The sequence below is a fragment of the Cyanistes caeruleus genome, chromosome 1 (genome assembly GCF_971803275.1).
Source record: "Cyanistes caeruleus chromosome 1, bCyaCae1.hap1.1, whole genome shotgun sequence".
Lineage (NCBI taxonomy): Eukaryota > Metazoa > Chordata > Aves > Passeriformes > Paridae > Cyanistes > Cyanistes caeruleus.
In genome coordinates, this window is record NC_141701.1 from 33,780,602 (window position 1) to 33,793,007 (window position 12,406).

Genomic DNA, 12,406 nt, shown 5'->3' on the forward strand with positions numbered 1-12,406 from the left:
CTGGTAGTGTTGTCTTTAGAGCTTCATTCTGATACTCTGAGACAAATTTAGGTCCCTCTAAAAATAATAATAATGGTAAATCTTTGTACTAGGTAATGGAACTTTGGAAAACATGAGGCAGGTCAGGACATAGCATTGGTATCCTTAGGCTCAGTTGTGAGCACAGCTGAGAAGCCCTCTGGCAGGAATCTTTGTCTCACCCCCTCCAAGGACAAGCACTCTCTTGCTGTCATTTTCTCCACTCAGGTGACAAAGGCTTATGCAGCAGCCTGCTGCTGACACGAGGACTGTGCTGTGTCACCCTGAGGAATTTTGCCTTCCAGTTTGCTTTTCAAAAAATCCACAGGATGGCTGTAAGGATCACTCTTGGGACATTAAAGCCAGGCACTCGGGGCTGGACATACCAGAATTCCAGCTGTTCAGCCTTACCTCAACTATTGTGTGCACAGCACCATTATAACTCAGAGACTTCTGACTTTGGTTCTTCTGTCTCTGGATTTCCCATATGTAAAATAATAGTAATAAAAAAAAAATATTGCCCTTGCATTGCAATTAGCAAAGACAAATGAAGATGAATATTGCAGTGAATCTCACAATAGTGAGGTACATAAGGGACATCTCCAACAGGATTTTGCAATGCTCAGTACAAAAAATGGGTGCCCACACACATGGGCAGTGACACCTGCTGTCCCAAACCACCTGCTGTGCTTTGTGCATTGGTTAAAGGTCTGTGGCCCAGGTTGGTTATCCAATTTCTCAATTTCTTACAAAACTGGGTTTCACAGCTGCATTTCTTTGACTGCAGACTTTTTGTGTATTTTTATGGTTTATTTCAATGTCATTAGGAGCTGTCTATCTTAAGACCTTTAGATTAAGAGTTAAAAATATTTTCCAGTCAGTAGATAATTTATGGTTTATTAAAATTGTAGTTGAAGTGTGGAATTTTGTTACTTTGTTTTTAGTCTTCATAAGCTTGACATTTTTCCTTTGAAGCCACTGAAAGGAATCTTATATTACTTCAATTGAAAAGGTACTTAAAGAGACTGTTTGGATGTTCGTAGTGAAATTTTTCCTAAATTAACTCCAAAGTGCTTATGCTACACAAAGATTTGTTAATTCAGAAGCTGAGTCCAACCTTCAACAATTTAGTTACCTATTAGTTCTAATTTACAAAAAAAAATTTAAAAAATAAAGACATGAAATAATAGAAAGTTATCATGAGAAACCACAAAATTTTGTGTGGATTCTCTTAATTTCCTTAATGTGTTTGGATCAAATTCTTCAGGCCTCACACAGGTTAAGAAAGGTCAAAAGGCATGACTGAGATTTTGATTAAAAAGGTCCCAGAGGGGCTGACTGTATTTTTTCCTAGCAGTAGGAGTTAACAAGAGTAGAAGCTAAAGAGAAGAAATTTAGACATATATTTTCTATAGCTGAGGAAAAGGCCATGAGGTAGAGCCAGGGTGATTATCAGTTATGACTGTTTCTTCACTGGAGTTTTCTGTTCACCTGCTAGGTCTGTGGAAGATGGGGAGCGGCCCTTTGCACTAGGAATGCAGTTTGTTTTATTAAGAACTCTTGGTAAGTCTTACAGTAGCTCAGCATTTCCATAAAGGCCATGTTCAGCTTAAATGCATCTTAAAAGTACTAAAATACCATAAATATCCAACTAGTTGCTTGACTAACTGTATTAGGAAGCTAAAATTAATAACTTCTGAAAAGATTGCATCTGAAAATGTGGTTAATTTATTGTTTTTGGTTACTGACTTTCTAGAACAACATTGTTTCACAGCAAGACAAATTTTTACAGTTTCTAATTGTATTTAAAAATCAATAGTTACTAAATATTATTTTATAGGTATTTTTTATCTTTTGAAATCAGAATTTTGTTGCTTTCAGCAATAACAATAGTTTTTCCAGTTTTTAAAATAAGCATTTGCTACTTAATGTCTCTTGTCTAATATTTAATGTCTTTCAAGTGTTTCAAAGCAAAAATGGAATCATGTTAAAAGTCTTATTTTTCAAAGCATTCTTTTTCAAGTTCTTGAATTTCTAAAATCCTGCCCATAAAGAACATTGCAGGTGTTCAGCTATTATAAAATACATGACTATAGCAAGCAAGGTCTGTTCCAAGAGAACAAGAGAAGCCCATAAAGCTGCATCTTGAAGTTTTGTTTGAGGAAGGATGTTTCAAACATATCTTAAAGATGTTGTATTTCTTGAGAAAGCAGGAGCATTCATTGGACTGGCTGCATTTTTAGCTGCCTTAGAAGTCAAAATCTGTTTCTTGGGAAGATCTATTCAAAAGGAAATTTGTGACCTTAATGGTCTTACCCCTTACATCTATCTTCAAAAACATTTTGTGATCTTCAGTGCTTTTCCACCTTAATCTAAAAACAGCACCTTTCCCAGCTTATGGGCAAAGGATATTCAACAGGTAATGCTATGGAGATAATGTATTTCACCTTCTGTCTTCCTGAAAGCAAAACTGGATTTTTTTGGGGGGACAAATAGCTCAAGAAGAACTGTCTGGAGACAGCAGATTGAACTACCTGTTTTAAGGTGCTGCTGCATTGGCTTCTTTGAATTCTTTCCCATTTGTGGTAGGTTTCCTGTGTGAGGTAAATAGTATTGGTGGGAAGATTGGCTGGCTGCTTTTCCATGTCTTAGATTTCGTGTGAGAACAGCAGTGCAGAAATCTCAAAAATGTTCAACCTACACTCTTTGGCTGGGGCATATAGTTTCTTTAGAAGTTTTCCACAATATGCTAACACATATTATTTCTCTTGCTATTTTCGTTTCAGCTTACATTCCCACTCCAATTTATTTTGGGGCTGTCATTGACACCACGTGCATGCTTTGGCAACAGGATTGTGGCGTACAAGGGTCTTGTTGGGAATACGATGTCACCTCGTTTCGTTTTGTCTACTTCGGGTTGGCAGCTGCTCTCAAGTTTGTGGGATTCTTTTTTATTTTCCTGGCCTGGTATTCCATAAAGTGTAAAGAAGAACAACTGCAGAGACAGAGTTGGAGGGCTTCGCCGGTGAACACTGTGAGTGAGATGGTTGGACAAACTGGACCCCAACAAAACTATGCACGGACTAGATCCTGCCCTACCTTCAGTTCCCAAGGAGACATCAGTGTGGCACAAGGAATGAACTGCTTAGCACAGACCTACCCCGGCCCTTTTTCAGAAGCAATAAAGTCCTCAAATGAAAATGCATTGGAAGAAGTCACTGTTGAGATATAGACCCCTGGCTTGGTAACGTAATATTTAGTTTTGTTGGTTGACTTAGTTACGGCGCCTTGTAAAACACCTGTGCCTTCTATTTTTAATCTAAATGTAACACATGATAAAACCAACAAAGCTTGATGCAAACAACCATAATATAATCCTGAGGGCTGGATACCTCAAACCAACCTGAGTTCTTATTTCTCCCCTCCCGACAATGGAGTTTTAAAAATTGTGTTTGTAATTATTTCAGATGTGTCCATTAAATGTCCATGCTCTGATCTAATATCATTGTAAAGTTGAGGTGTTACAAACAGCGTAAGTCAGTGGAAGAGTGACAAAAACTCATGTTGTTGATGTCTAGACTCACAAAAATGCTTAAATGTATTGTCAACTTCATATCCACAAATTGTATTTTTAATAGATGAGTAATTACTGTGAGTTCTGCTACAAAGCACAACTGAACTTATTTAAACTATGCAACTTACTTGGATAATTGTATGTGCAGCAAATTAAGTTTAAAGCTTGCTTTTAAAGACATTACTGCAACTGAATTTGAAAGGGGCTATTTTCAGGCGTAATCATTAAAAAATAACATAAGGTTTAAAGTACTGTTAATAACATGTCAAGCCATACAAGAGTTATGCATCAGGTAATGTTTGCAAATCTTGAGTTGTAACATCTTTATCTTGTCCAAATGTGCATTAATTTTCACTTGATGGGATGTAGTCATTCTTCACAAAGTACATAGGATACTGTAATGCTTGAAGTAAAAAACTTCAGTATTGGTTTATAGTAACATTAGCATGTAGGAATCATACACACATACCAGAGCAGATATGTGCATATTTCTGCAATGTTATTTGGGTGACTGTTACTAGCACCAAACCCATACTTCCCTGAAGAAGAAAACAGCTGGTTATTGCTTGATAGGAAGTCAGAATTGTGTGCCAGTCTAGTTCAGCTTCAGTGGGAGAATCCTGAGGGAGAGCTGATGGGCTCATCTGGGACCCGGCGGGTCCCTTGCAGCCTGCAGCAGCAGAGTTGAGGCTGCAGGAGTGAGCCCCCCTCCAGGGGCAGCCTGCCCACCCTGATGCCACCTAGGAGGCTGTCACTGTGCTCCTGACACCACCCAGGCACTGAGCACCCTGACTCCCAGGGCAGCTGGGAAGGGAGGGCTGGCTCAGACACCCTCGTTTCTGCTACACTTCTGCCTCTCTGGCTGCCTGGTGCTGGGCAGACTGGTGGGACAGGCATGGAGGGGGTCCTGGTTGTGTGGTTTGTCCTACACATCTGCCTTTCCTTTTCTCAGCTTCACTGAAAGCCCTTTTGAAGGTAAAGGGGAAGTTTGTCTCTCCTTTGGCCCTCCGGGCGAGGAGCTAAGAAGAGAAATTACTGGCAAGTGTGGACTCACAGGATGTGATGTGGCCTTTGCTTATTCCAAATTACTGTAGTGTGTTCTCTCCCTGGGAGATGCTGAGACTTTCTAATCAAATGTGCTTGGCATTTCATTTCTTCCTCTTTGTAGCTTTGTAGCACCATGCTCATGAGGTACTAATGATGTCTCAAAGGGCAGAAAATTATGTCAGTTGGACACTGGGAAGTCAAGGCAGTACTGTGCCCTGCAGGGGAAGTCTTAGAAGTGTAGGAAATTAAAAAGCAGTCTTTTAAGAGGACTCAGTGATAGTCTAGTTTGGATTTTGCTGAGAGAGAACTTGTGTGAAAATAAACAGGAAAGAGCAGAGCTTCTACATATTTTTGAACAGTTACTTCTGGTTTAATTTTTCAATTTAGAACATGTATACTGATCAAATATTATATGGAACCAAGTTCTTGAAAATAAAGGCAGTACTCTCCTTGGCATCCCTAGAGTTGTACTAGGAAGAGTAGATTCTCTTCTCTGCCTTTGTCAATTGCCTTTTGTCATCAGCTGGATCCTCTTGACCAGCACATTGGACTACCCATGGGGCTGCTTATTTCAGAGTATCTCAGTCCATTTATGTAGTTTATAACAATTCTTACTCTTCCTGTCTGAAAACTCTGTTTCTTCTACTCCAAACATAGAAGAATATTGTTTTGATCCCTTCCTGTGATTTTGTCCGTATGAACAGCTTTTTTTGGCTTAAGCCTGAGAATGTCTTTTCCTCATATGCAGCCACCAGATATGACATGTCCTCGGTCAGCACTCACTGCCTGAGATAATTGGCTTCTACACTTCTTGTCATGAGTAATAAATTTCCTTGGCTCAGAGTGGTTGGTGTATATAATATATTTGCTGTAGGAGATCAAAATAGATGATAAAAATGTTTCCTTTTGCTTCAGTCTCAAATGCTTGTTGCATCAAGAATTTTCTACCTTGGCAAAAATTGGCAAAGTATTAGGACAAAGTGTAACTGCAGCTCAGCACTCGTCCATTTTTATCACTTCCCCACTTTAATCATCACAGAGAGAAATGAAGAGTGACAATCTTTTCAAATACCTCAGAAAGAGAGCATTTAGGGAATTGTAAAAGATTGAAAACTAATCATCTATCCCGATCTCTTATATTTCATGCCTGTGTGCTTCTGTTCCATACAAAAACCAAGGGAGAGCAGATTAGGATTGTCAGGAACTAATGGCACTGATGCCAAAGAATGAGAGTGATGGAAGTGACACTTCTGTAGCTACTGCTGTTTATGGGCTTTCGGGGGGTTTCAGGGCTGGTTACAATAGAGACCATCTATTTTTTAGGATATCCTGACCCTCTGACTTCTGAGAACATTCATATTTCCTAAATGTTTGAAAAAGTGGAATGTACAAAGAAATGTTAACTTCAGAAATACTGAAAAAGCCTTCTTTACATACTTTCAATTTTAATTTTTAATTAGAAATTAAATTTTATTTTTTCTTTGAGAATTACATGCAAAACAAAATGTAATTCCCTACTTTTCAAAGAAATTTCTTCCTGGTTTTAGGTATAGATAATTTTGGCAAGGCAAATAAATTTCTATAAAATCAATTAAGTCAGCATCCTCTGAAAGAAGAAAAAACCCAAACTCTGGACAGTTTTTGATTGATTCCTGGAGGAGAGTTTCTCCTGAGTAATCTATAACAGTCTAAACTAAGCCAATAAAGGAATGCAGGGGAAACACATTCACTTCCTAGAAATGTCAATTCCAGCATTGTCATTGACTGGTATATGGACTGAGACCTGCTGAACAAACACTGTGTTCTGAGGCTGTCATTGCTGGAGGAAGCAGAATCTCCACACATGGAGCACCCTTAGCAGTAGTTGTGGTTGACACATGGTGCTAAACCAACTTCAGAGGAACTAAAAATGAACTTTGCCCGTCATTGGGTGAAGGGACCCATGCTGTCTTCCTGCTGTGACATCCTCTCACCATAGAACATAAAATTCCATTAAGTTGTAATTTCTGGCACCTTCCCTCTCTGTCCCTAAACACAAAAGGTTTGGTAGCAGTGAATACAGGTAAAGGTGAAGCAGGTGTCCTGGTTTACCCACAGGCTGTTACTGCTAGCAAACCCAAGTCACCTGCCTGCAGCTTACCAGCCAGTGATAACGTGGAGCAGCAACATCTGGTGATGATCTAAGTGCCACCATGCCCTCATAGGGACACACTAACTCCCTCTTCCACCACTTAGTCATGATTTAGAGTGAGGAACGTCAGAGGAGAAGTAGCCCAAATATATGGACTTGAGTGGACAGGTTAATTGTCCCTGCTTAGCCTCCTCAAAAAGTTTTGAGGAATTTCCTCAAAAAGGAGAAAATGTCAGAATGGATGCAGCCATGGCTTTGGGCGCTTATGAATGTAGCACACTTAGGAGATAATTTGTAAATTATTATTCCAAAGTTGGAATAATCTGGAGAGTGGGACTCTCCATGTTTCCAGTTTTAGTCAAAAGCATTCTGGTTTTAGTCTCCCTTCTTCCCCTTGAGCATACTGGATAAAATATGTTACAATTTGGAACCAATGACATTTTATAGCCTTTCAGGACAGTGTGAGAAGCTGCAAGAAACTTTAATTATTATGGTGCAATTTGTATTTATTCGGAAACTTTCAGTTCTTTGGCCAGTCTATATATCTTTAAAAGTGCATGTAGCAACATTCAGAATTTACTGTTGTGTGAATGAGGGCACAAATCTCCTACTAGGTATTAGAAATGTACATTTGAAAAGTCCTAAATTAATTGCAAACACTTACTATAGTGTTTTCAAAAATATGTTTTTAATATTTCTTATTGATTTGTAGTATTAGCTATTCATTCATTATGTATCTGATCCAGAAGAACACTTACATATGTGGGTAAATTTATATATTTAAGCAATGCACTCGAAAATAATGCACATATATACTCATGGGACTGAATCCTGTATGCATTCAAAAAGAAATTCCTTTATCCAAAGAATATTTCTGGGTTAGTGTCTGCCCCAGGGATTCAGTGGTAATTGTAACCAGAGTAGCACAAAGTAGCACTTGAGTACTCTCCTGTGGCATTCAGGTGTGGCTACTTACATACCCAGCAATGGAGGAATGCTGTCACTTTCAAATAGAATTCAAATTCAAAATATTTTGTGGGAATGGTCTAAGATTCATTCTCACTCTTCCTGCCATTCACTTCTTTTATGAATTTGTGTGTGAAAACCTGCGTGTTACATGAGGAGATAGATTAAATAAAGGCATCCTTCTGACCTTAGAGCCAGTGAAATTGCTCAAGTAATGCTGCAGGCTCAAATTGTGCCCTTTCACAGGATTTGGACCCAGGGGTTCAGATGGCACATTGTCAGTATCCCGCACCAAATGGAGCAGAGCACTGCCTGCTCAGTGGAACTTCAGAGAGCATGTCTGGGACAGGGGTCAGCACCTTCTGCACTCTTCTTGTGGGTTTTTCCTCAAAATGCCTGAATAAACGCTGCCTTACTACACTTTTCTGTGCATGTGATAGCACAGCTATTCATGGTGTTATATTGACATAAAACTGATAATAAGTAGGTCCAAGGTGTCTTACTGCTATTTTAGAGCCAGATTCTTGGTCTCACCAGTCCAGTGTTGAGGCTGAAGAACTAGGCCATATCTTGTGTTGGAAGTTAACAAGCTGATGCTTTAGCAAGTGTGTATGAACTAGGGAATATCAAGCTTGTTTAGCTTTTATACTCTAGTCACTGGTTATTACTACTGTTTTTGGAGATTGAAGACAAAAAACTTCCCAAACAGGTTTATCTTTTTCTGTTTTTTCAATAATGTGTCTTTTACAATGGCTTAGGAGATGCCATGCTGCATGCTTCAGAATCTGGGTTCCCCCAGCTGAAACCATCCAGCTGTGGTTGCTTTGCAGGGGCTTAAAACACAGAGATTTACCAGGACTGTGACCTGCATTGTCATTGCTTTGGACAGAGTGTTTGCTACTTAGAGATTAAACCTGTAATCAGCACATTTCAGGTTCTTCACATACTGGACTTGATTCTTTGGATGTTTTCATCACTTCAGAGTGCTTAGAAAATGGGCAGTCAACATCATGGTGGTAGATTTATTCCTTGATAGGGAATTAGGGCTTTGTTCTTCTTTTAACATCTTGTTTGACAAATAATTAAAAAAGATTGCATGTAAACATTGTCACAGAGTATAGATGTGGAGCCTTCAGTGTGAGGATAGGGTATGGCCAAGGTTCACATGATTTGTCTCCTTTACACTGAATATCACTAATACATGTTACTTTGTGGCCAAAGGTTTGAAAGCCTACCTGATCCTCAGGAATTAATTTTTTCCTGTATTTTCCTCATAATTTATTGTGTAAATTAAGGAGGAAAGTTAATACTACCCATGTCATGTGACCATATCTGTTACATTAAACTGCAGTTAATAACTACAGTTAATAATTTCATCAGTCACCCCTCCAGTCCTTCAGTTCAGCTATTTCTTTTTTTTTGTTAATACAGCCTATTAAACATGTAGCTCTGCAATTTCAAAGTAGCTCCAAAGTCATCTTGACTTCAAGTGTTACAGAATAGATGCTTGTTAATCCAGGTTCTATTCTACTTTTCTAAGTATTGCATTATCAATTGTGTGTATTGTATTTTTTTTTTATTTTTTCAATCTCAAACCAGTTGTCACAATGTTATCCTGTAACAATGTTTTGTTCATTGCATAGAATAGGTGAAAAGCTGTGGAATTAATGAAGGGCTACAAAAAGCATCCAAAATATTGTTCACCTTGAGGAAGGGTGAGACAGCTTGATAATCTCTGGACAAAAGACTAAACAACACTGTGGTGCTAATAGGTACTGAAGTATTTTATGATGTGTTCACTATGACTTAAGTGACATATTCAAGGCATGTCAATGATGCAACTGCATGTGTTTCTCTTCCTAAAGTCTGGACTGCTCTGACAAAGTCAGTGTTTGTTATTCCTGGTGGGCCAATTCCTACTTAGCTCTTCCATAATTTCAGGAGTTTGTGTGGGATTTGGCTCAGCAATATTAGGTAAAGTAAAAGCTACACAGACCACAGAAGTCTTGTGTGGAATGTATTCAGCCTGCTGTAGCATGTTACTTTATTTAGTTGCTTTGCATAAGCAGGGGCTAAATATAAATTCTGTAGTAATGATAAGAAACACTGGACTAAATTCTGGAACCACTTAACCAAGAAATATTAGCAAGCATTTGAATTAAAAAGAAGATTGAGGTCTGAAATATGAACGTTCTTTCATGGAATATCAGAAAAAGAGGGGTAAAATAAGAGCAAATTCTATCTCTAGGAATGGAAAAAGGCCAAGTCTGGCTGACTTTAAAGTCAGCTATGATTTACAAAAGGGGAGTTTGGTTTTAAAATCTTGAAGACAAAATTTCCATTTTGAATTCTGAACCATAATTGTTTTGTGTTATTGTGCCTGGGCTGCTCATGTAGGGCAGGTGTCTGTATTCTAAATAGCACTAAAGCACTAATAGCACTAATCACACTTCTGACCAACAGGCCAGAAACTTTGCCTCTGTAGCAAACTCCATAATTGAAAACTTGGAGGGAAATTTTCGTACAAAACAAAAAAATACATATGAAATGATCCAAAGCTGAGTTTTAATAAAAAAAGAAGAAAATATTGCATCTGTGAGATCCACGGTTGAGTGGAGGCTCTCCTGAGAGAAGACCTGCTCTTTTCACCAGCTGAGCACATGGGAGCTTGGTCCCTGGCTGCAGTGCATACCTCTACCAAATGATCTGTGCAGAACAGCAACAGTCTGGGTAGTATTGTAGGAGCATGGAATGGGCACACTGCCTGTAACTGTTTAGTTTTTAAAAAACTCATTATTAAGCAAATGTGTAGAGTATTAAGGAAATTTGTAGAGTATGTCTGATGGTATGAGTGTGTGGGTGCTGTGCTGTGGTAAAACGAGAATAATTGGTTTATGCTGGGTATTTTTGCATACTTTAGGCTCCTGGTTTTTTGGTTTATTTTTTTTTTTTTTTTTAAATTTATATTTATTTCTCAGCAGAGCTTAGAGTAATTTTAAAGTTATATAACCCATGATTTAATGAAACCTACTGTCAGCATCTGTTGTAAACATGTGTTTACAAAACAAACTCTTGAATACTTGATACTTGGAAATAAAAAATAGCATATCATGCGTGTTGATTTGGTCCAGATCCTCTTTGATTTCAAAGTAAGATTTACATGTTTTCATTTCCAGTACATACAACCACACAAAAAAGCATATTTCAGATCCCCCTGCATGTCACCAGTGTCCAAGAGCTGTTAAACCAAGGAAAGTGGATGAAATTAGATTCGTAGCACATCTCCGGTGCGGTGGCCGGTGGAAGGCTGAGGAGAAGCAGCCCTCGGCTGGGAGCCCAGGGAAGGCTGGAGGCTGAAGGAGAGGCGCTTGTGGCGTGGCTCTGCACTGACACCTGCTGCCCGAGCGCCTGTGCACACACTCCGGGCACTCCCGGGCTATTCAGGCTGTGACTGCATCCCCTCACCTGTGACACACCATTTCTGAAATGACCCTCTGGCTTGTACCCTATTTACTGCACATCGGTTCACACAGAGCACACAAACAGGACTGGGTTTTGCTGGAACTAAAGGAAGAAGTTTGTTACAACATCACACGGACCCAGGCACCCGCGGCTGCTCGGGGCTCAAGTCTAGTCCTGGGCAGATCTTCCTTGGACAAGGCTGTTGCACCTCTTGGCTTCTCAGCCTTAACTGTTTGACACAGATCCTCTCTGACTGTGCTTGTGTGACCTCAGTGTAGACAGCTGCAGGCATTTCAAGGGATTTTGGTTGGGAGAGCAAAGGTGGTCTGTGCTCAGACCTTCCCTCAACTGTCACAAAAACCTACAGGTGGCTGAACTCCAGAATAATGCTCTGATCTAAATGCTTGTCTGTTTGATTGTTTTTTTGCAAAGCTGCTAGTGTGCATTTACCTCAGTAACAACAGGATTCACCTACTGGTAGCAGCTCTAAGTCATGTCCCTGCCCATGGTGGGGTTGGAACCAGATGATTAGTAAGGCCCCTTCTGACCCAAGCCATTCTGTGATTCTACATCTAGTTCTGGAACAGAAGCACTACACATCTTTTCTGCAGTGCTTCCGGTTGCTAGGTGGTCTCAGAACGTGTCTCACACTGTCCAAGGATGCAAGGACAATTCTGTCTGCCTTATCTTGAATCCAGATGAAACTTTTTACATAACATTGCTACCTCCCAAAGATGTGCAAGTTTTAAAGTTCTTCCTGTCCATCTCCAGGGGCCCTTCAGAAAGTGATAAACTATGTACTGTCTTTCAGAATAGACACATCTCTACGACTCTGCAGATCACATAAAGCCACAAAGGTCATTCTCTTGGCCCTCCCCCATGTGAGCAGCACTTGCCAGATTTAGGTACTTGCTTCATTCCTGAGCCTGCAACTGCCTGTGAAAGTTTCCTGACATGCACTGCTCATGGGCTTGACTGCCTCAGCTCTGGGACAAGAATACTGTGCAGAAAAAAAACCCAAAGCACACTGCTTGGGCTGCATACTTAGAGATATGACAGGTTTTGGCCTCTAACTTGGTTTAGTTTTATATTTGGTGCATGTTTCCATGAGAGCAAGGAGCAGAGCTCATTGCTGTCCCTACCTCTTGCCTGCAGAATGAGTGTCCTTTATACTTTCTTTCCTCCACACTCCTCCTGTGACAGACCTT

General features: G+C 39.7%; 1 protein-coding gene across 1 annotated transcript in view; it reads left to right on the forward strand.

Annotated features, from left to right (window-relative positions):
• Nucleotides 1-5,095, forward strand: part of SLCO5A1 (solute carrier organic anion transporter family member 5A1) — a 68,381-nt gene extending 63,286 nt beyond the window's left edge. Inside the window, exons 8-9 of the mRNA XM_023920921.2 lie at nt 1,517-1,581; nt 2,805-5,095. Coding sequence (XP_023776689.2) covers nt 1,517-1,581; nt 2,805-3,250 — 511 coding nt within the window. The 3' untranslated portion in view covers nt 3,251-5,095. The remainder of the gene's footprint in view (nt 1-1,516; nt 1,582-2,804) is intronic.
• Nucleotides 5,096-12,406: the final 7,311 nt, after the last annotated feature.